Here is a 24,198-nt window from a genome sequence, read left to right as displayed (position 1 = left end):
AGAGAAATGTGCAATTAATACTCAATTCCACATACAGTAATTGGAATTTTCTTTAGTTAAAAGTGAAAGGGTACTCAAATCTATTATGGTATGAATGGACCCAATATTTCACATGGAAATGTTGCTTGAAGTTTCCATCTTGGAATGATATTTCATTTTTATTTTATTCCAAGAATTATTGGTGGGCATTATTTAAATCAATCTTGTAATCTTGCTACGTGTCAATCCACTGAGCAAAATAAATTGGCATATATATCCCTTATCAATAAAGTTCTATTTGGAAACAAGTGATTCAAGAACTTTTTCTTTTTATACAGTGATTCAACGGTTTTCTTGCATAATTCAATAATATTTTACCATTGGAAATATACAAGCATTGATTAAGTGGTTTATAACTTTATAAAAAAAAAATTTATTTATTTTTATATACTATAATTTATCATGTTTGTAGTTTATACGGTAGTTTAATAAATTATTTCTTATTTGGTTCAACATATTTTTTTATGGCCTTCAATATTACTTATTACATTTTTTACATAAATTTATCGTATTGCCAAAATTGTTGTTCACATGATCGGTTTTTCTTGCATGAGTTGAATTGCTTTATTTATCTATTTTATTTTATTTTTATTTAAATATTATTTTGGATGCAATACTTCCTAGAATAAAATATTCTATTTTTATATGAAATTGCGTAAAAAAATAAACAAATTAAACTTCAATAAAATACTCCCCCGATTCAGATAGTGTCTGCTACACTGTAGACACGGTATTCTAGGAGAGATATAATTAGTAGATAATTAAGAATGTATTAGTGATAATTATAAATTAAAATTAAGATAACTAATTAGTTTAATTAAAATTAAAAAATATGAAATTTAAAAATTTAAAATGAGATTAAAATGTGTAATAGTGACATGGTATGTGGAACTTACAGAAACGACAACGTGGACATGGTATCTGGAACGGAGGGAATATAACCTAAATCACGTTAATAAGCACACATCATTCATACATATATCATTTTCATATGACGCGTGCTATGTAACAAGCCGGGTATATTTGACTTCAAATAATTATTTAATCGACTATAATGATGATGTTAATAATAATTTATCTGTACACATATCACTTAGCCACAGGTTTGTTTTATTTATTTAAATACGGAAAGTATTTTATTTTTATTAATTATTTTTTAAAAAATAATATATTAAATAATTGTTTTTATCTGTGTATATATATACAAGCATCAACAAAAACACAAACAAAAATACCCGAAATTTACTGAAATACTCCAATGATTTTTCATAAGTGTGTAGTAAAAAGTTATAAAAAATACCATAATTTATAAAATAATGTGTCATATTTCAATCTTATAAATTTGGAAATCATATATATAAAATGTTGAATACAAATTGAATGTTAGTAGCATGTAAGCAAGTGGGCCTTTTCCGACTTCAGGAAGACATTTATTTTTTTTTGCGTGTGTTAATCTTTGTATATTAATTACTATATCAAGACGTAATATAAATTAAGAGAAAAAAAATATTTATATTAGTGTCTTATAAAACTAGCATAATAATATTTGTATAAAAAAATTATACGAATATAAAAATATTATTAATATTAAATACAATAATACAAATAGTAATCCTTAAAAATGGACGAAAAAAGTATTATTTATTCACTCTATCCTGATAAAGTATCTATGTTACAGTAACATGAGAATTTATAAAAAAAAATTATAATTAATAAAAATAATTAAAAAAATATATTAGTAAAAATATTTATAGTATAATATAAATAATTATAAATTAAATTTAAAATAACTAAATAATTCAATTAATATTAAAAAATTATAAATTATAAATTTAAAATATAAGTAAAATGTGTAATCATTTAAAAATAAAATAAAATTATGTGAACAGATCCAACTCAAACAATTTATGTAAAATTGAGGTTGGACTTTGTGACCATAAGGTCATGGGTTCAAACTCCAGACGTCTCAGGTTACCTGTTACTGGTTTGCAGGGTATTAAGTTGGATCCAAATTTTAAAAAATATTTATTTTAAAATAGTGTGAAAAAATAAACAACAAACATATTTATAAAATGTCACTTGTAAAAGAGTAAATAAAATAAATATATAGACATTGACATTTACTCCACAATTTACCGTCTGCTAGAATATTCCTGGCGGGACCACAATAATGAACCATATACATTTATTTGCCAACAAACCAATAATTCATCCCCAATTAAATTCATTTTTTCAGTTAATATACTCTATGAAAACGACTTTAATGACGTGACTGAGTAATAAAAAATACAATAAATATTAATATATATATTTTATATTTTTTACAAAATTTCTTATAATTCACGCAAAAATAAAAAATAAAAATCATTTTAAAATATTTTACAAGACAAATACAATTAATAATAATTTTTAAAATATACCACATTAATAATTTTTAAAATTCTCAAAAAAAAAAAATTATACTGAAAATTATATTTATAAAAAATTTATTTATATGAACACACTCTATAAAAATAATCAAAATAACACCACTATCAACAAATCCGCCGAATTATAGAATTTTTAACAAACCTGAAATTTTAAGGTTCGAATTTTTTTGACTGTTTCAAATTTTTTTAAAAAAATTAATAATAATTAAAATTAGTATTTAATATAATAATATATTGTGAAAAAAATTAATTTAATATTTTAAATATATATATATATATATATGCCAAAAATCCAAGTTTGCTTATTTTGTAAAATGATTTAACAAAATATTTCTTTTTGTTGATGAAAATAATAATAATGATTTTTATTTAAAAATATTATTTTAATATTCCATTGATTAATAAGATGCATCTATGATTTCGGAAAGCTCTCGAGAGTCGGAGAACTTCGTGCCCAACTCTGCTTCCGCTGCTAAGCCGACTTCACATCTCTTTCCCTAATCAATCAAACTAGGTGGTGAGTTGTGATTCATAATCTGTTTTTCTTTGTTCATTCGTTTTATTTCTTGTTTCACTGATGAATGTTAGTGTTGTGGATTCGCGTTTGTTTGAAGGAGATTCCGCAGCTGTGAACAACAGAGAATTAATTTCCGTGTTTTCGTTGATGAATTTTTGCGGATTTTAGCATTGGCGTTAATCTGTGCAACGAATGAGATTTTCAATTCATACGTTTTCCGGATTCGCCTCTCCGCGTGTGGAATCTCATGTTAATTTCCCCTGACGCATCCTACGATTGAGAAATCGAAGCAGCCCCAATTTTCCCGGCGGCGGCGGTGATTAGATCATTTATTTTGAGTTCTAGGGTTTTTGGTGATTTTTTGCTAAGATGGAATTAACCGTTAACATACGATCGACAAAGGAGGAACTTGTTCTATCGATTCTTCCGCTGTTGAAACTGATTTGCCTCACAGTAATAGGTTTGATTCTCGCCCATCCGAAAACTCAATTGGTTCCAAAAGCGACGTTCAAGCTTCTCAGCAAGCTGGTTTTCGCATTGTTCTTGCCTTGTATGATCTTCATCCATTTGGGAGAAACTATAACTGTGAAGAATTTCCTGCGTTGGTGGTTCATACCTACAAATGTGATTCTGAGTACTGTGATCGGTTGTTTGTTGGGATGGCTCGTCGCCAGGATATGCCGGCCCCGGGCCGAATACTTTCGATTTACAGTGATCATGACTGCATTTGGGAACACTGGAAATCTTCCTCTTGCCATTGTTGGATCAGTGTGCCGTAGTGATGATCATCCATTCGGTCCCGATTGTCACGCTCTCGGGACGGCATACGTCTCGTTTGCGCAGTGGGTCGCCGTGTTGCTTGTTTACACACTTGTCTACCATATGATGGAGCCTCCTATGGAATACTATGAAGTTGTTGATGTAGGCGCCGAGATTCATGAACAGGTCCCGACGAATGATCTCAGTAGGCCTCTTCTTGTGGAAGCCGAGTGGCCGGGAATGGAAGATAGAGAGACCGAGCATTGCAAGTCGCCGCTGATTGCAAGAGTTTTTGGAAATCAATCCGATATCTCCATCCCTGATGTGGAATCTTTGGATGGGAGCTCGAGTGTTGCACCAGAGAGTCCGAAGTCGCTTAGATGTTTAGCCGAGCCACGGGTTATGAAAAAGATCAGAATTGTAGCCGAGAAGACGCCACTTTTCCATGTTCTTCAGCCTCCAACATTCGCGACACTACTTGCCTTCTTTGTCGGGATGGTTCCTCCGATCAAATCAGTGGTGTACGGAAACGATGCGCCCCTCTCGTTTATAACAGATAGTTTAGAGATTCTTGCCGGCGCAATGGTGCCCTCAGTGATGCTTATCCTCGGAGGGATGCTTTCAGAGGGACCTAATGAATCAAGACTCGGCCTTCGAACTACGATTGGGATCATTGTCGCGAGGCTCTTGGTTCTCCCCATGATTGGCGTCGGGGTTGTCACTTTGGCCGATAAATTGAACTTTTTGATACCCGGCGATCAAATGTATCGATTGGTGCTTCTGTTGCAGTACACTACGCCGAGCGCCATTTTGCTTGGAGCCGTCGCGAGCTTGAGGGGCTACGCCGTCTGCGAAGCGTCGTCTTTACTCTTCTGGCAACATATATGTGCAGTCCTGTCTCTTGCTATATATATGGTTGTCTACTTCAAGATGCTCATCTTCTATGTTTGAGGTTAGTTTTTAGCTTTTGTTTTTCCTGTTTCGCCATAGCTGTTTAATGGAGCTTTCAAGTTCCTGATCATTTCTCAAATGGAGTTCTAAAACTTTGTGATTAATTCATAATGCTTATGCCTCTTTTCTTCTTTGGGGTTTGGAAAGAACCATTTAGTAATTGTCTATGATTTTTGATCTTCACATGTTTATATGATTATTTGATGGATTATGTATTATTATTATTATTATTATTATTATTATTAGTTGCATAAAATTTGAATTTGAAACAGAATTTATAAATTAAAGGCTCAAAGTTGACTGAGCTCTCTCAAGTGGCCGAATGAAACAGTACAACCACTAAATCCAATCTTGTATCTAATTCAATATTAGGTCTTAGGTATTTTTTGATATGGTTTCTTATAATTATCATATAATTTATTTTTATTTTTTTTTAAAGAATCCTATCAATATATACATATTAAGGTATTACTCAAATTTTATTTTTTGCACTTCAAATATAGTTCATTAATTAAATTTAGAAACTTTCATTTAAACATTGTACTTCTATGCATAGAGTTAATACAATTTTTGTGTGTATTTGATCGAAGAATAATAATATTTTATATATTATATAGTAGTAGTTGTTTGTGAATAAGGAAAAGTTAGATAAAAATTATGAAAAAGTTAGATAAAAATTAATGAAATTAAGTGGAGTTTTGAGATGATTTTAAAATAGTAAAAAATTTAAATCAAAATAAATATTTAATATAACATAAATATATAGAAATTGCACAAACCAAATAAAATACTCGAGATCTCAATCATATATTTAGTTAGACACACGTTGTGTTTTAAATGAATATATAAAAATAAAATGAATTCAAATCAAAGAAAATCAAAGTGGAGCCCAATGTCATATATCGATCAGTCATGATAACATTCATCAATGTGCTAAAGCAAACAAAACATTGAATTAATTATTATTTTATTTACTACCGTTGTTCCATTGTATGGCATTCTTACGTGTTACTGGTCAAAACATATACCCTTTCAAATTTATTCTCACTTTTTTTTTTCATCTAAATTTATTCTCATTTTTTTTTAGTAAAAAAATCACTTTTTTTTACCAAAAAAATAAAAAATTTCTATTTTTACATATTTTTCTTAAAACTCGTGTATGTCCAGTCAAATGAGCAGTCAAATGAGCACACAATTGAATGACAGATGAAGTATTATAATATATCTACACATAAATGAACCCCAAAATTCAATTAAATTAATTAATCAAAATTTCCCCATACCATATATATAAATGACATATGTGACAAAACCAATAAGCCTTTCAGTAAAATCCAAGAACAAAAATCCAAACACCCAATATTTATTTAAAAAAAAAAAAACAAGCTGTTCATTTTCTAACAATTTGATCATTAATCAAACTTACATTGACACGGTTAATCCACTTTTACGTCAAAAACAAACAACATTGGATTCAATTCAAATAAAATAAACAATCCTTTCATACTTCACAACCCAATAAATAAATAAATAAAATTATAACACATTCTTCTGATTCAAAATCTTCTGCCTAATGATTATTTTTTATTACCAAATTAATTAGTTCTACCTAATGATCAATTTTTCTTATATATATATATATGAGGGTGAATCTACAGTTGTAATATCATAACAAGAAAGATGGCTTCTTGTTCATCTTCATCTTCATCACCATACCTGAGCAGTTCTAATTATGTTCATCAGCCATGGAAGAAGGGCAAGAAGCTGTGCCAGTCTTTTAAAGTGATCAGAGCCCATAGCTACAGAGACGAAGGTACAGTAGATCATTACCAGTGCTGTTTAAAGTAGACAACACAGGCACATGGCATGCACGTGCTAACTATAATTTTTCCTTTTTTGTTTTTAATGATGATCATCATTCATCACTCAGCAAGTAATATTGTGGATGATAATCTGATGGTTCTGAGGGAGAGAATAAACCTAATTAAGACCAAGGAGAAGCTGGAGAGATGCTGCAATCCCGCCGCCGCGGCGGTGGCGGCGGCGGCGGCGGTGGCGGAGGGATGGGATTATAGTCGCAATGATTTGATAAGAAGAAAAGGAGATGAGGAATTGTTGGAATTTGGAGGCAAAGTTGCAGGCGCTTTTGGGCTCACAATTTTTGGCTGCAGCTGCTGCCTCTGCCTTGTGGCTCTTTTGCTTCATTTTAATTAATTAGAATTTTTTATTTTTATTTTTGTTAAAAAAAAAAAATCTACAAAGTTTAATTATTATTTTTCTTATTTTTATAAAGTGCACAATATTCTCTAAAAAATGAGAAAAGATTAATTATACACTTTCTAATTTATGAAAATATTAATGCAGAGTTTCAAAAGTGCAAGTAATTGCACAATTGTGTCTTATTTCATTTATGCGTATGTATTGGTAATACTTAAATGATGTACTCTTTTTCGTCCACTCTTAATGTATTTATATTATTATTCTAGGATGTTCATAATCAATGTATTAGTTTTTTTTTTAGTAATTATATTTCTTATTTTAATAAAAATATCTATATATTTTATGCAATATTACAAAAAAATACTACTAAAAAGTAAATGACTGCAATAAGCAAATGGTTACGGTTTTTGTTTATTTAGTATTTTGGTTTAAAATATATTTATTTGACGTGAGATATAAAAAAATTGTATAAGTAATATAAAATTATATAATAAAATCAAAGTTCAAGTAAAAATCCTAAATATATGCTCAAAGGATTGGAACAAAAATCAATTAAAAACTTTTGAGATTCATTTTTTCTTAAAATTATAGTACTTTGTCCTTCTCGTATATTTATGTTTCAAATTATCTAATTAAAACTAACTATTTAATTAAATAGTATTATATTTTTTTTTTACAAATACTCCAATTTTATCTTTACATAATTAATTTTACACAAAAAAAAAACTACTATAATTAAATTATTATTAATTTTTCTAGAAGGCATTATCTTCTTCAGCAGCTTCATCCCAAACCTAGAATTACACGTACAGGTATATATATATATATATATATAAATGTCTGATCAATTTCTGGTTATCTCAAATAACTGATCAGAGGAGGCTCTTCAACAATCGTCTCCAACAATGGCTTCCTCGACCTGCACATAGACAATCGCCGATTAAATTCCGGCGTCGCCGCCTCCATGTTCAGCTCCGTCGTCAGCGCCGACGACGCTCTCCCGGAGCCACTCTCCGGCGATATTCTAAATCCTCTTCTGCCCCGAAATAGCGCCGCCATGTCCGCCGCCGTCGCCGCCGCATTCAGCCGCTTCATCGGGAAGAAGACGTAGACGCCATTGATCTCCAGGTTGTCGTCGGCGGTCAGAGTCAGAGCAGCGAATCTTCTTCCGATCTTCAGCAACCTCGAGTCGACGAGAAAATGGCTCGGCGCCTCCAGCATAAGCTCGGCGGCTTTTGTCGGCTCGCGCAGCCGCCGGACTTCGCCGGACGGGAAAATTACCTTCCCCGGCGGTCCGGACAGCGCGCAGGATGCGTAATTTCCCATAATGCCCTCGTCGCCTATTCGTCGTTACAGTTAATAATCAAACAACGCTCTGCAGCAAATAGACATGGATTTTCTGCAATTTTATAATAAGGGTTTCCGTGAAGAAGTCAGAGTAGAAATAATCAGCCGTAGGAGAAAGAGTCAGTGGAAAAAAATGACTCATTTTTAATTGGTCAAAAATCATGTGACAGATTTTCTTTAGTTATATGTTTTGACCATTATTTTACTCTTCGAGTAATTAATTAATTGAATTTCAATTTCATGTGTATATTTATTATAAAATTATAAATACAAATGATATGTATCTTTTGATGTAGTTTAGAAAAATTTTATTTAGATTTAATATTAAAATAATATGATAAAATATTTTTTTTTAAAAATATATATATTTTTTTTTTAGAAAAAAACATTCAAACAGTAAAATCTGACTTTTTAGTTAAAAAAAATAAACCCCTAAATATTTTATTTATTATATGAAATCTCATCGTATTATATTAAAGTAAATGCATTTGTGTTTTTTTTCCTATCTAAATACAAAATATCTTTCTTTTTTATCCAAATGATAATTATGTTTGCAAAAATATATATATATATATATTCTTTCTCTCCCATCTAAACTCAAAGTATTTTTTTTTATTATTTTCGTTCGATGCATCTAAAGTATTTATTTATTTTTTATTTTAATAAAATAAATTATACATCAATATTAAAATACCTTAATTTTTATATAAATTACAAATATATCGTTATACATATAATTACTTTTTACGTCAAAAATGAGTATAAATATATATGTGTAATTACGCAAATGATATGGAAATAAATTGAATGAAATATCTTAAATTAAATATTAAGTATTTTTTAATAAAACAAATAAAAAAAATTAATTAACCTTTTATTTCATTGTTTATAACAATTAAATTGAAGTTCATTTTTCATTCTACAAATTATGAAAATGGAGAGCTTATCAAAATTTTGGTTTATTTTATTTAAAAAATGATATTTAAAAAATTTCACATTATTTATTTATATAACACTTGCATAAATGAATGATTTATGATTTTTTCTTTTATGTATTAGTCAAATTAATAAATAAAAAAATCAAATCAAATACAAAAATCCTAATTGTGTTTGGTTTGAATATACTTTGTCCATCCACTTTGAATTTTATATTTGCATTTTGTCTAATTGTATTTAACAATAAAAATATCATTATATTTGTATAATTTTTATAGAAATATCATTATTTTTGTATTACAAGACAGTATTATTATATTTTAATATAATAATTAATATTCAAATATTAATATAAAAAAATATATATAAATTTTTAAAATGGACGGAGTGAGTATTATATTTTCAATAATCACTTTTAACAATTTTTTTTTGATAAAATATTACAATAAATAAATTTTACATCATCAAGTCGGACCACTTACACCTGTCAGCACTTCCAAAACATAAATATATAAAGAACAACTTGGATATAACAAGTTAGATTTCATAGTTGATTGCTGAAATTAATGGTTTTTAATAATTTAAATTAGTTAAATTATTATTATTTTTAATTAACATAATTGGTTGTTCAAGATTAATTCAGCAGTACTGAATTAATTTAACTAATCAACATATAATTTAAACTTTACAAAATATACAAAAAAAGCAGCATTTATGCACGGCTGCGGATTTAGTAGATAGAATAAGCATATCATATAAAAAAAAACAATTAACATATATTATTTATGATACAATATAACTCATTGTATGATATCTTATATGTTGTGTTATGCAAATATGCATAATTGACATCTCTCGTACTTTTTTATATAAAGAAAAGTAATGTATTTCTTGCTACGTCCCTTGTCGAATTGAATTCTTGATAACTAAATCGAGATGATATGAAATGGATCACGGAAGAAGACTCGGCAAGCCGCGTATTTTATGACTGAGTCACACACTGGGAAAGTCTGATTGAATTAGCACTGTACTGATTTGACTGAGTCACACACTGGGAAAGTCGGATTGAATTAGCACTGTACTGATTTGATTAAGTAAGTTATTACCTATCTAATTTATATGAAATACAGTATGGTCAATATTCACCTTCAAAGAACACTTAATCACGTAAAATAAACTAGCAATTATGCCACCATCAATCTGTACTATTATTATTATTATTTTTATTATTATTACATGAAAGAGAATCAGTTTCAGACAAAAATTTCCGTTGTGGACCATTTGGTTGATTTATCATGACGTAATTACAACATATATATCCACAGGTCTAATCCAAAATATTTATATAACCGATAATTTGAAATTTTTTGGACACATCTTTTCTTTCACAATCTAAAAAAATAATAATAATGGGTCCAAAAAAAGACTGTTGATAACTAAACAAACTCTGATCTCCAAGCAGATTCGATGATCCTAAAGGCCATTTTTAAGACTCGAAAAGACATATATATATGTATTACCAATTCACATTAGTTCTAACATAAAAAAAATCACCAAACAGGGCGCAGCCATTTCGTGGAAATTATGGTTCAGGGAGAATCCAATAAATCAGCTAATTCTTCCAAACACCACATGGTCGGCGGGGAAGGTCCTCATAGTTATCTCCGAAATTCCGAATACCAGGTACGAGATTCTTTTCTTGCCAGTTCTAATGGATGACCGGGAGCTCGACTCCCTGGACTCGCCCTGGAATTCCCCGGGACTGATTTCTAAACCATCCCTGGATTCTTACAGAAACAGCTCCTGCTCTCTGCTGACGATTCAATCCAGGACCTGATTTCTCACCATCTAGACGCCGGAAATCCTCCCCGGACCTTCCGAATTGCCGATTTCGGGTGTTCGGTCGGTCCCAACGCAATCCAGGCCGTCGAAAACATCATCAAAGCCGTCAAAATCAAGTTCGAAAATTCCAGGTCGACGCCCGATTTCCATGTCTTCTTCAACGACCTAATTGGTAGCGATTTCGACACTCTCTTCAAAAACCTGCCGTCTCCGAGGAACTACTTCGCCGCAGCGTCGCCTGGATCGTTCCACACGCAACTTTTTCCTAAATCGACGCTTAATTTTGCGCACTGCTCGACCGCGCTCCACTGGCTGTCAAGGATTCCAGTAGAAGTGACAGACCGGAGCTCGCCTGCCTGGAACGCCGGCAGAATTCACTATTCCGGCGCTGGTCAAGCCGTCCGACAGGCGTATTCGGATCAGTACGCCGCCGACATGGAAGCGTTTCTTACCGCCAGGGCGACGGAGCTCGTCCCCGGCGGATTAATGGCAGTTGTGGTACTCGGCTTCCCCGACGGTGTCGTTTCTTCCGATTCGAGTATCGGAAAGGCCTTCGACATCCTCGGATCGTGTCTCTGCGACATGGCGCGAGCGGTGAGTGCAATAAATGCGCCAAATTGTTCGATTATTCGATTCGATTTTAATTTTAAATTTCCAGGGGAAAATTGATGAGGAGAGAGTTGATTCGTTCAACTTGCCGTTCTACTATCCGTCGCCGTCGGAGCTGACGGCGCTGATAGAGGCGAACGGTTCGTACCGTATCGAAAAAATGGCGGCGCTGGCTGCTCCGATGAGGCGCCGCCCCGACGCCGCCGTGCTGACGTCGCACCTGAGAGCTGTTATAGAGGTGCTTGTGGAGGAACACTTTGGCAATGGAGTGGTTGAAGAATTGTTTGCCAGACATTATGAGAAGCTGCTGAAGAGTCCAATTTTGGTCGATGAAAAGTTCTGGAAAGAGACCAATTACTTCGTGTTTCTCAAACGGGAAGAAGACTTGTGAAACGACGTCGGATTATGATGTATTGGCCTGCTTCTTTTTTCGTAGTCTCTGGTTTGTGCGAGAATTGGTGAATTTAATAGAAAAAAAAAGGTAACTTTAAGATCAAGGATCAAATCAATTCAGGTTCTTGATTTCAATTTCGAATTGTTTCTGTTCTACTTTTTACATTTTTATAAAATGATGTAAAAGATTTGGAGTAGACAAGACTTTGTTTATTTTATACAGATATTATTGAATTTCGACACTATTTATATACAACGTTTTTTTTAAAAAAAAAAGAGATTAAATACACTTTCTTGTTTTTTTTTTTTTTAACAATAACTTTTTTGCGAACTCATGTCCGTCTCCGATCGTCCACAACTGCTTAACCTAACTACCGCCGCCCTCCACGGCGCCGCCCTGTCGTCCCTTTCTTTACCACCACAGCCGCCGCCGGCAGGGTCGGTTGTGCCTACCCCCGCGTTAATTCCTCACTCCAAGGTCATTCCTAAAACACGCTTCGTCGTCGACGGTTTCAAGCATGCCGACTCCGGTTTCTCCGTTTCTTACTTCCTTTCTCACTTCCATTCCGATCATTACACTGGACTGTCGCCGCAATGGTCCAAGGGCATCGTTTACTGTTCCTCTACCACGGCTGAACTTCTCCACCAAATTCTGAAAGTTCCTCGGCCTTTTATTTTTCCGTTACCTCTATCACAACCTGTATTGATAGATGGATCGGAGGTCTGGCTTATTGATGCGAATCACTGCCCCGGTGCGGTTCAATTCTTGTTCAAGGTACCTGCAAGTTGCGTGAGCGGTGGAGGTGATGATGGCGTCGTTAGGTTTGAGAAGTATGTACATACTGGCGATTTTAGGTACTGTGATGAAATGAAGAATGAGAGTGTGCTACGGGATTTCGTTGGTAGTGATGCTGTTTTCTTGGATACGACTTATTGTAATCCTAAATTTGTGTTCCCAACTCAGGAGGAGTCGATTGATTACATCGCTGGGGTGATTGAAAAATTTGGAATTGGAAGTGAGAGTTCGATTGCCAAGAATGTGTTGTTTCTAGTGGCAACTTATGTAATTGGTAAGGAGAAGATTTTGTTGGAGATTTCTCGGAGGTGTAAGAAGAAGATTCATGTTAGTTGCAGGAAGATGGCAGTTTTACGTGCGTTGGGTTTGGGGGATGATGCAGTGTTTACAGAGAATGAATTGGATAGTGATGTCCATGTAGTTGGCTGGAATGTGTTGGGTGAGACTTGGCCATATTTTAGGCCTAATTTTCAGAAAATGAAAGAGATTATGAGTGAGAAAGGATATTCGAAGGTCGTCGGTTTCGTGCCAACTGGTTGGACATATGAAGTGAAGCGGAATAAGTTTTCAGTAAGGACGAAGGATTCGTTTGAAATTCATCTTGTCCCTTATAGTGAACACTCAAACTATGACGAGCTTAGAGAGTATGTTAAGTTTTTGAAGCCGAAGCAAATTGTTCCTACAGTTGGTGCGGATGTCGAGAAGGTTGATAGCAAACATGCAGACAAGATGCGGAAGCATTTTGCTGGATTAGTTGATGAAACCGCCGTCAAGCAGGAGTTCTTGATGGGTTTTATGCGTGGTGGTTCCGGGGGAATGGATGTAGGGAAAGATTGTCTTGCTGCGTCTGGTAATAATCCAGCTGCTTCGAATTGTGACGATGATGTTGAACTGGAGACTGACCTAAAATCTTCTCAGACTCAGGATTCTGCTTTAGAAGGTACTAGGGAAAGTGATTTGGAGAAATCTGTTCAGGAACTTCGGGAATGCTTGCCCAATTGGGTTACTATGAGCCAGATGTTGGATTTGTTGAAAGATTCTGGTGGAAATATAGTGGATGCCGTTTCGAATTTCTTTGAGCGTGAAACAGAGTTGTATGAAGAGGTTTTTTCAAGTGCATCTGTTTCTTGTACTGCCGAACGGAGCTCAGAAGATCATCCTAGATTGCCTTTCGAATTGAAAAATCATACTGAGAATGCCTCTTTTAGTCAATCTTTTAAGTTATCTGCTTCTGGGAATATTAAGAAGAAAGTTGCCTCTCCAGGGAAAAGAAAGAGAAATCTTGATAGCAAGGCAACAAAGAAAGTAAGAACAGATTCAAGCCGGAAATCTAATGACACAAAGCAGTGCCCTATAACCAAGTTCTTTAACAGAAAAATACCTGCTGTCGAAAAAGTTAATGAAGTCGAAGTTGAGTGTAACTCTTCTCATGGTGATCAAAGTAGGCCTGCTACTGTCGATGCTATGGGATCATACAAGGGGGTGGTGGATCAGTTTATTCAAATTGTAAATGGCGATGAATCATTAAGAAGCTCTGCCATCATTATTATGGAGAAGGCCAAAGGGGACATAAATATGGCTTTGGATATGTATTATAATGACAGTACTGCTAATGCAAAAGAAACTAATGACAATATGCCGGACAAGATTAAATTGAAGGATTCTGAAAGTAACATAGAGCCCTGCTCTGTCACTGGAAATGTTGAATTAACTGATTGCAGCAATCTTGAAACCAAACCTGATGTTATTTCTTCTTCCTTGATGAAGTACAATCCTGTAAATAATGTCTCATTGCCACCTGAAAGATACTCTCCCATCGAACATGGTTTGTCACTATTTCTTACAGTCTCTTAAGAAATCTATTTGCCATATTAGTACATTGATTCTAATGACTGAGTTCTTTTTCCAGCTTGCTGGAAGAAAGGAGAGCTTGCCCCGTACATTCATATTACACGCACTTTTGAGTTGGTTGAAGAAGAAAAGGGAAAGATAAAAGCCACTTCAATGCTATGCAACATGTTCAGGAGGTTTGTTTCTGGAGAACTTCCCATTTATTATATGCGTCTGTATTTAGATACTCTCTACATCGATATGTTTCAAATGAGTTATTATTACCTTTTCATACAATCCAGAATTTTCATTACACAGTTTGCTGGCTCTTTCACCAGAGGACGTACTGCCCACTGTCTATTTATGCACGAATAAGATTGCTCCTGAGCATGAAAACATGGTACTAAATTTTCATGTTTATTATTTAAACCTTTGCAGTATTGGAATTATAGGCTATGCTCATAAATGACTGTATTGCACTTCAATTTAATCTTCATTTAACTGTAAATTGATAACCCACATTCCCCCAATCGTTTGTCATATTCAATAGATTGGTTAGATTTACATTTTGTTGGTGTTTTAGGAACTGAATATTGGTGGAAGCATTGTTGTTGCAGCCCTGGAAGAGGCTTGTGGAACCAACAGATCTAAGATAACCAATCTGTATAATACACTTGGTGATCTTGGTATATCATTTATTTTATTTTTTTATTTCGTTTGGATGTACTGCTATCATGCTGGTCAAATAACATATACTGAACCAGGTGATGTTGCCCAGCTTTTCCGGCAGAGCCAATCTCTTCTTGCACCTCCAGCACCACTTACAATCCAAGCTGTATATTCTTGTCTTCGGAAGATAAGGTATGAATTTCTTGATTGCTAGAATTGGCAGTGTGTAATATGATTATGTGCTTTTTATTAGTTTTTTCTTTTTTGAACTAGTATGACATTTTTCTCAATTAATGGAAGTAGTGTACTATGCATGGTACTTCTGGGGATGCAATTTGATTTCTTTAATGATGGCACGGCCTTTAGTTAGCATCTACTTTTGGAATGATATATCAATGCCAACAAGAAGATTAACTAGCAGATTTAACAAGTTGTAGCAAGTTGGGCATGCCTAAAACATCTATGCATCGACTCAGGGGAGACTATTAACATATACACACCAATCCGAGCTCAATCGACTATCTGTGTAACAAATTGGTAATGATTCACATCTGTGGGGAGTGAGACATGTGGGGACCTGAGGACAACACCAAGATATTCTCTCTTAATAGAGCTCGAAATAATCTAAGCTATAATTGTATTTTATTTTTAGGATATTCAATTAATGTAGTTATTTCTACTTTAGGATACTGAAAATTTGTAAATATATTGACACCATTTCATAAGTAAAAAAGAGGTCCAGTTTTTCTGGTATTTGCCAATCCACTTTGTGACCTTTTTAGTTATCAACATCTTGTCATACCTGCGGCACTTTATTGTGTGGGTTGTTAATAGTGATATTTTCTGTTGTTTAAATTTGTTTTCACATCCTATTGTGTTCCACATTCACAATGGATCTATCATTTTCTCCTTATTTCTTCGATTGAAGAATTTCTTCTATTTTTATTTTTATTTTACTTTTAAATTTTCTGTAAACATGTTCCACCTTTACATGGTATTCACCAGTGTACAAACAGGTAGTGGCAGTACAGTCAGGAAGAAAAGACTCATTGTGAATCTCTTATGTTCATGTAGAGAGAAGGAGATGAAATTTCTTGTCAGAACTTTGGTATGATAAAACTTATCATTTTCCAATGCATTTTACATTATCATTGACAAACATATTCCTCCTTTATATGTGGAAGCTAACAAGTAGCTGAAAGCTTTGCTTCATTGTTATTATTGTTTTTCCCCCTTTTGGGGTATTTGAATGTTCGGGTATAGGTTTCTAGATAATAATATACTTCTAGGAGCAGAAAATTTTCCTTTTCCCTTACTGCAATGTTATTCCCTTTGGTTGTATTATTATCATTTGTGGTTTAACTTATAAAGGTAGTGTTTAAAGTCATAGTCTATCATTATCACGTGTGTTTTGCATCTTAAAGATAGTTCTTAAAGTGATATAACAAGGTGATGTAAAACCTTTGGAAAGGATTGAGAAGAATGAAAAGGGAAAATGAAGATTAGTGTGAAAATGGTGAGATAGTAACAGTCTTTTACTTTATTTTATTTTTTGAAGAAAAGAAGAATATGAAGAGAAAGTATGCTGATCTTTGTATTTAATGCCAATTTGCGTCTGTGGTATCTGGATTTTGTGGGACATCGGTGATACATATTATGATTGTCAAATGTTGTCAGCACTTCAACTGTAGTATATGAACATCAGGCATCATTAATTTTCTATTTCCCTGCCAATTAGCATCTGTGATCAATGCTTTGTCCTCTGTAGGTGAGGAACTTAAGAATTGGAGCTATGATGAAAACTGTTCTTCCTGCTTTAGCTCAAGCTATTGTGATGAATTCAACTGATGATAGAGTACCTGAAAACTTGAAGAATCATATAGAGGTTTAATTACATTTTTTCTCTTTTTCTTTTTTTCAATAAAGCTTTATAATGTTTCTTCCTCTGTGCCAATTTACTCTATCAAATGATATAGTAATGCCTCTGTTAAGTGTTATTAATCATTTTCTTGTTTTTGGCAGCGTCTATCCAGTGTTGTAGTTGAAGCATACAACATACTTCCAGACCTGGTAAGTATTGTCTAAATGTTGGTGGTGTATTTTTATTTTATTTTATTTTATCTTACTTTTTCCGGGGGGGGGGGGGGGGGGGGGGGGGTATTGTGTTTTATCTGTAAGCAGCATGCTGATGTTTCAATATTGTCTATGCTACTTGTGAGAGATCATGCAAATGTATTTGGAAATTGCGCTGGATTTAGAATTCTAAGACTGAGCTATATCCGTGATATTTGTACATACATCATTTTATTTCTTAGGCGACGGGCATTATCCCTAGATGCTTTTAAGCTTTCTCAAAGAATTTATAATTGTTACTTCTGTTTTTTACTTTGTTTATTTTCCAATTTAAAATGGTAAATAAGACAAGAAACTTAAGTGTGCCTTTATTTTGTTGTTGGCTCTTCATTTCTGCACAGTTCTATGCCTTTTGAGGTTAATATCTTACATATTTTACCATATCTTGGCAGAATGTTGACACATGACATTTTGTATAAATTACCTCTTGCTCGAGAGTTGATGCCTTTATTTGAGACACTTGATCATATTTGTTTATTATTTATTTATTTATTTATTTATTTTTCACTTGATCATATTTGTTTCTTTGTTCAGGATTTATTTATTCCAGCTCTGATGCAGAAAGGGATTGAGTTTTCTTCATCAACATTATCAATGGCCCCTGGCATACCAATCAAGCCCATGCTTGCTAAGTATTGTTGCTATTAGTTTATTTTTAATAATATTATTATCATTATTAGAGCTCTGGTTCCATTTCCTTTTCGTGTTGAATTACAGAATTACTAATGGAATAGCTCAGGTGCTGAAGAGCTTCCAAGGCAAATCATTTACTTGTGAATACAAGTTAGTTCTAACGAACCTCATTTGGATAGCTATTATTATTATTCACAAATTAGTGTCAGAGAACATAATAATGTTGACTTGTGCACTCAGAACATGCGATATCATTTGTGATCATTGATGTAAGACCTTTTATTTTGGTCGGCAGCGACTAATCTTTGATGAAAAAGTACCTCCATGTGATACTCCGAATTTTGAGTTGCTTGCCGTAAAATATTCATGTCCGAAGATGTTGATTTTCTTCCTTGTAGATATGATGGACAACGTGCCCAAATTCATGGTTTAGCAGATGGTTCTATTCACGTTTACTCGAGGAATGGTGATGAAACCACATCAAAATTCCCTGATTTAATTGATATAGTAAAGGAGCGCAGTCCACCGGAAACAGCGACTTTTATTTTGGATGCAGAGGTGCTCGTTCCTCTCTTTTTTTTTTTTTCTGATTTTTTCTGTATCATGCCAACCATTGACGCATCAAAGTTCTCTATATTAGCATCCTCCAGCTATATTCATTATTATTACAGGATCACAATTCCCACTCACACATAATAGCATGCTGTCTGATCTCAGGTGGTTGCAATTGATAGAAAGAACAATTTGAAGCTTATGTCATTTCAAGAGCTCTCTTCCAGGGAGAGAGGTAACAGAGATTCTCTGATTGCCACAGATAAAATAAAGGTTATGTAAATCGCCTTACTTTTCCATTTCTAAGTCAATGGAAGAATAACTCTTATTCTAGGTCCATCGTAGATCTACTGGCCACTTCACACATGTATATGCTTTTTGTCTAGATTATATAATGACTTAGAAATGGGTATTTATGCACAAAAATAGGTGAGGTTCAATTCTAAGTGGATAAAATCTGTAAGGATTAAAGAACATGAATTCTTCTTCTCAAGCAAAAGGCAATCCATTAAGCATTGGTTTTCTGGTACAAAATGGTCCCTGACGAAATACAGTAACATGAGCTGCCTGGATACAAAAAATTTCATACAACACAAGTATAGGATGGGATTAAGTGCAAGCCAAGTGTTTCTTATTACCATTGCACAAAGATTACTTGCTCTAGAAATGTAATTTAATCTGTGGAGTGTACACTTAGCTGATCTTCTGTTCATGCAGGTTGACATCTGTATTTTTGTCTTCGACATTATGTTTGCAAATGGAGAGCAGTAAGTTTTATCCTTGGTTCTTAAGCAATTTCCGATCTCCTCCCCATATACCTGATAATAAAAATTTGCACATACAATTCATATTTGTGGTGTGGGAATAATCTCAGTATAATGATTTTTAACTCACGGAAATGGAAGATTTATTAAATTATGGTATCTTTTCTAATCTAAATGTGTGATCTGTATCCGCTTTCTTACAATTATATCCACATGTCAACTTGATATTTGAACTTCTCATTTGATTGAACAGACTATTTCTATTTTGAATTTACTGGGCTGTTTAAAACCGTTGCAGGTTATTGGATTTACCTCTTTGTCAAAGAAGAAAACGTACGCGCTCACCTTGCACTTTTAATAATGTTCTCGACTATTTTACTAATGCCACAGGATCATCTCTTGTTCTAAACATGCATTGCCTCTGGTGAATCAGATTTAAAACTCCTATTCGGCGAAGAGAAACCAGGTTACTTCGAATATGCAAGAGAAATGACTGTAAGTTTATTTATATTCCCAAATGCCACTAGTAATCTCCAATCTGATGTTACAATCCATTTCTTTTAGGTTGAACTGCAAGATTCTGATGTGAATAATGAAGCTACATTAAACAGAATGACCACCTTTCTCGATGATGCTCTCCGTTCTTCATGTGAAGGCATCATGGTTAAGTCCCTTGACGTTGATGCGAGATATACTCCATCAAAGCGTTCAGATTCCTGGCTTAAGGTATGCGTATAAATCTATATTGTATTCCTCTAGAACATCAAAACACAGAAACAAAACCATGCCTTTTACCTTGCGCAACATAGGTCAAAAAAGATTACGTCGATGGACTAAATGATTCCCTCGACCTGGTGCCAATCGGTGCTTGGCACGGCAATGGAAGGAAAGCAGGATGGTAACATCGGAGTATTTATAGTCTGCCCATCTCGATTAATTTATTTTTTCGTTGGTACTTAAACCGCGGTGTATTTGCAGGTACAGTCCTTTCTTGATGGCCTGCTATAACCCCGACACCGAAGAATTCCAGAGTGTCTGCCGCGTCATGTCTGGCTTTTCCGATGCATTTTACACCGAGGTATGAAGCACAAACACAGTCCAATTTGCACCGATTCTGTTACTAATAGAAACCTTCCAGATGAAGGAGTTCTTCTCCGGCGACAAAGTCCTCTCCAAGAAACCACCGTACTATCGAACAGCTGAGGCTGCTGACATGTGGTTTTCTCCCGAGCTTGTTTGGCAGATCCGCGGCGCAGACTTCACAATTTCGCCGGTTCACCATGCTGCCATCGGATTAGTCCATCCGTCGCGAGGTATTTCAGTCAGGTTTCCGAGGTTTATCCAAAGCGTATCGGATCGAAAGCCGGAGGAATGCAGCACAGCTGAAGATATAGCCGATATGTTTGACTCCCAGACGAGAAAAATGGACATAAACATCAAAAAGTAAGAACAGTATTGATTTTCTTAGTGTTTTTTTGTAAAATACGATGTTACTGCAGTCCCGACAACATATGAAATATAAATCGACAACATTAGAATTATAATTAGCTGTATGTTGTCTAATTATATTGTACTGTTGATTAGTGTACTAAAAGACATTCTTAAGTTTTGTAAATGTAGAATTATGTGTGAAATGTATTGAAGGATCGAACTACAAATGACTCTACTCTATATAGTGTTCATTATTACGGGTAAGTGGGGGCCCAATCTAATGCATTAATATTGGGCCGTTAAGCCCAGAGTGGTGACCCAATAAAGGCCCAGTTAAGAGACTCCCGCCAAATTCCAAAACCGGCTACACCCGGTTACGGAAGCAGTAGCCGGTAAGAGGTATAAATTTGCGCCAAAAAGCGCTATATGACATTCACGAGACCCCAAACTCTAAAGCACGCAACAGTCGTGCCTCTCTCTCTCTATCTCTCTTCTCTCTCTCTCTCTCCGGACCGATTCCTTGCTGCCTTAATTCGTCTCTCTTCGTCTTCGCGTCGTCGTTTGCCGGCGCCGTTTCCTTTACATGAAGTTTAATTCGCCTGCAATTTCGTGTTTGAGCAGCTCGAGCGTTGTGGAGGAGGCTCTTATTGTGTTGTAATTCCATTGTTGATGCAATGAATGCGGTGAGCATCACCAATGTGGCGGTGCTGGACAATCCGGCGTTGTTTACATCCCCTCTTCAGTTTGAAATCTCCTATGAGTGCATTGCTCCTCTCAAAGACGGTAATTCTTTGCGTTTCTATCTTTTTTTGGTCCTCCTCCGTGCAATATGAGACGTTTGTTTGAGGAGCGTTTTGTATCCTTATTATTATTTTTTTTTTCCTGTTTGGATTTGTTGTTGGAGTTGTTAGGGTTAGCTTCTTCTCGGATATATATGTGCGGAACTATTGGGCATTGGGAAGTTTAGTTCTTAAAGTTCATGAAATGAATCGATTTGTATAATGTATTTTGTTAGAAATTTAGTGAATTGGTCGAATTTGGTTGCCATTTTAATGAAGCGAAGAATTGAAAAGGGCACGATATGAACTACTTTCCTAGGGCTTTGTTATGTGTTTTCCTTTCTCTGACTCTTAAGCTTGAAACAGTCATCTGACCGACAATGATTTAACATTTCTCTGCGGATACTTTTGGTGGACTCACGCTATAAAATGAAACTGTAAACTGTAGGAGTCAGGTGTTTGGGAAAGAATATAGATCTACTTTATAATTCTAATCGCTTCTTTGGAAACAAAAGTCTTCTTGATGGATCACTTTTTGTAGTTCGCTGGAGATTATGCTGCTCACCATTTTTCCATGATAATTACTGTCTTGGTTAGGGCTGAAAGAACAATGCAATCATTTATTGATTCTGTTCTCATTTGAGACTGTTCAATTTCAACTGGCTCAGCACATTTTGAATCATATTTCTGTTCGCTGAATGCCCTTAAATGTTGATTTTATGAAAATGCAAACCATCTTGCATCCCCCAATATTCCTTGGATAATTTGGTTAACAAACTGATTGCATTTTGGTGAAACTATATATCTATACAGTATCAAGATGGCCATTGATCTATATCAATGAGGCTTTTCGGGTGGCACAAATAACTGCTTATATTCATTACATTAGATAGTTCATCTGTTCATGTGAGTAGTGTCGGGTAGAGTCAGATATTAAAACTGTTTGTTGCATTAAATCAAGTTGTGGTTAATGACTTAAATATACACATGCATGTGTATAAACACTGCTAACTTTTTTGCCCTAAGTCATGGACAACCATGACTGCTTACTAAAAACTTTCTGAATTTGTTCGTTATAAAGCAGGGTATAATTTTCTCGATGAGAAAGTCGGAATTTAAAGTAACTGGAAGCGAGATTAAACTATGTATCCATATACGCTTGAATAGTCAAGAACTATCTAATTATCGCATTAGTCTAGTGATAAGATAAGGTAGAAAAGACAAGAAAATGAACATTATAAGGATTATATACAGCATGTGAAAAATTCTTACTATATTCTCACCATCTGTGGGCTTGTGTTTCCACTCCAGGTGCAAAGTTTCCTTGTAAAAAGATTAATGTCTTTCCGCTTATGCTTACTATCTTGCTCTAGTTTATGATCATTTACCATTATAAGCGGTTAACAACTTGTCGTAATAATTCACTGCTTCTCAAGCAAATTAAAACATCCATGTGATATGATTAGTTTCAATTAGATACTTATTATGCGATTGTTAGGATATGCCAGTGAGGACTCGGGTACAACTATCATTCCTCTACTTCGTCGTCCCTTTCATGCATTTCTAATTTTGTGAAAATTCTCGCATTTGCGCGCCAAAAAAACACCCCCACCCCCATTTGGTTTATTTGTTTTCAGCTCCATGAGCATAACATCTAGATTTTCATTTGCTAAGATGACACTGTAATCTTCTTCTACTTACTAATGATACTTCCTATCCCTTGCAGATTTGGAATGGAAACTAATCTACGTTGGATCCGCCGAGGATGAAACTTACGACCAACTTTTAGAAAGTGTTTTAGTCGGCCCAGTCAATGTAGGAACCTACCGTTTTGTACTGCAGGTTGAATCTACGAAATTTTTGTCAGGTGTTTAATATTTTGCTTGCTTGCCCATGTCTCACACATTCTTTCGCCATTGTTCTCAGGCAGACCCTCCAGATCCCGCAAAGATTCGCGAGGAAGACATACTAGGCGTGACAGTCCTTTTACTGACTTGCTCCTACATAGGCCAAGAGTTCATTCGAGTGGGCTATTACGTGAACAATGACTACACTGATGACCAGCTCCGACAAGACCCTCCTTCGAGGGTTTTGTTGGACAGGATTCAGAGAAACATATTATCCGACAAACCTAGAGTAACAAGATTTCCCATCAGTTTTAACTCTGAAGATGACGACAAGGCTGAGGAAGGAGCTCCTGAACCCGGCCAAGCTGCCGAAGCAGATGGTCCAAAAGAACCGACTATGCAGCCTTTTCCTCATACTCAAATCAGATGAGGGCAAGCCTATAACATGACAGATCTTACCTCTTTATCTTTTTTTCTCATTTCATAGCTGTGTTGATGTGATTGTTTCATTGTCACTTTAGAGTTTCAGCCTCAAGAAAGAGGATTTTCTTCGGGTGCCCAAACAGTTCTCGGCATTCTTCGGGTTTGTTACTCTATAGCTTGCTCTGAGGATGCTATAAGGCTTCATGAGGTATGTTTTGCAGCTTTTAATACTTACAAACACTACAATGTCAAAGCAGTTGAGGAGAACACAATTTGTAGCTATCATAACAATTTTGAAT

The 24,198-nt window shown here is 34.5% G+C and overlaps 5 protein-coding genes across 15 annotated transcripts; 4 read left to right on the top strand and 1 right to left on the bottom strand.

The window, feature by feature from the left end:
- The first annotated feature begins 2,867 nt into the window (after window positions 1-2,867).
- Window positions 2,868-7,143, top strand: LOC127248443 (protein PIN-LIKES 2). Of its 9 annotated transcripts, XR_007838102.1 has the most exons (3): window positions 2,994-4,696; window positions 6,439-6,508; window positions 6,626-7,143. XR_007838102.1 is itself a non-coding variant. In XM_051270773.1 (2 exons), the coding sequence occupies exon 2, from the start codon at window positions 3,355-3,357 to the stop codon at window positions 4,693-4,695; it is 1,341 nt and encodes a 446-aa protein (XP_051126730.1). In that variant the 5' UTR covers window positions 2,868-2,985; window positions 3,083-3,354; the 3' UTR covers window positions 4,696-4,876. The 9 variants fall into 9 exon arrangements, 8 of the variants coding, with proteins under 8 accessions (XP_051126730.1, XP_051126735.1, XP_051126733.1 ...); XM_051270773.1 differs by lacking the exons at window positions 6,439-6,508; window positions 6,626-7,143 and adding an exon at window positions 2,868-2,985 and having other exon boundaries at window positions 3,083-4,876; XM_051270778.1 differs by lacking the exons at window positions 6,439-6,508; window positions 6,626-7,143 and adding an exon at window positions 2,874-2,985 and having other exon boundaries at window positions 3,095-4,876.
- Window positions 7,144-7,627: 484 nt separating this feature from the next.
- Window positions 7,628-8,425, bottom strand: LOC127248862 (uncharacterized). The gene has a single exon (XM_051271408.1). It carries the CDS (start codon window positions 8,239-8,241, stop codon window positions 7,771-7,773), a length of 471 nt encoding a protein of 156 aa, XP_051127365.1. The 5' UTR covers window positions 8,242-8,425; the 3' UTR covers window positions 7,628-7,770.
- Window positions 8,426-10,712: 2,287 nt separating this feature from the next.
- Window positions 10,713-12,278, top strand: LOC127248759 (loganic acid O-methyltransferase-like). The gene is made up of 3 exons (XM_051271275.1): window positions 10,713-10,881; window positions 10,993-11,634; window positions 11,699-12,278. Exons 1-3 carry the CDS (start codon window positions 10,783-10,785, stop codon window positions 12,038-12,040), a joined length of 1,083 nt encoding a protein of 360 aa, XP_051127232.1. The 5' UTR covers window positions 10,713-10,782; the 3' UTR covers window positions 12,041-12,278.
- Window positions 12,279-12,337: 59 nt separating this feature from the next.
- Window positions 12,338-20,963, top strand: LOC127248624 (DNA ligase 6). 2 transcript variants are annotated; one of them, XM_051271071.1, is made up of 19 exons: window positions 12,338-14,663; window positions 14,748-14,865; window positions 14,987-15,068; window positions 15,252-15,354; window positions 15,433-15,529; window positions 16,343-16,445; window positions 17,106-17,222; window positions 17,360-17,407; window positions 18,005-18,102; window positions 18,188-18,253; window positions 18,502-18,661; window positions 18,821-18,928; window positions 19,373-19,422; window positions 19,718-19,752; window positions 19,853-19,914; window positions 19,984-20,145; window positions 20,229-20,317; window positions 20,398-20,497; window positions 20,558-20,963. In XM_051271071.1, the coding sequence occupies exons 1-19, from the start codon at window positions 12,377-12,379 to the stop codon at window positions 20,864-20,866; spliced, it is 4,194 nt and encodes a 1,397-aa protein (XP_051127028.1). In that variant the 5' UTR covers window positions 12,338-12,376; the 3' UTR covers window positions 20,867-20,963. The 2 variants fall into 2 exon arrangements, with proteins under 2 accessions (XP_051127028.1, XP_051127027.1); XM_051271070.1 differs by having other exon boundaries at window positions 15,252-15,529.
- Window positions 20,964-21,297: 334 nt separating this feature from the next.
- LOC127248892 (probable histone chaperone ASF1A) lies at window positions 21,298-24,179 on the top strand. Of its 2 annotated transcripts, XM_051271445.1 has the most exons (4): window positions 21,298-21,633; window positions 23,356-23,471; window positions 23,556-23,908; window positions 23,998-24,179. In XM_051271445.1, the coding sequence occupies exons 1-3, from the start codon at window positions 21,525-21,527 to the stop codon at window positions 23,904-23,906; spliced, it is 576 nt and encodes a 191-aa protein (XP_051127402.1). In that variant the 5' UTR covers window positions 21,298-21,524; the 3' UTR covers window positions 23,907-23,908; window positions 23,998-24,179. The 2 variants fall into 2 exon arrangements, with proteins under 2 accessions (XP_051127402.1, XP_051127401.1); XM_051271444.1 differs by having other exon boundaries at window positions 23,556-24,179.
- Window positions 24,180-24,198: the final 19 nt, after the last annotated feature.

This window comes from Andrographis paniculata, unplaced genomic scaffold (genome assembly GCF_009805555.1).
Source record: "Andrographis paniculata isolate CXL003 unplaced genomic scaffold, ASM980555v1 Contig34END, whole genome shotgun sequence".
Lineage (NCBI taxonomy): Eukaryota > Viridiplantae > Streptophyta > Magnoliopsida > Lamiales > Acanthaceae > Andrographis > Andrographis paniculata.
Note: the sequence above shows the minus strand (reverse complement) of the source record. Positions and strands in the feature narration are given on the sequence as shown.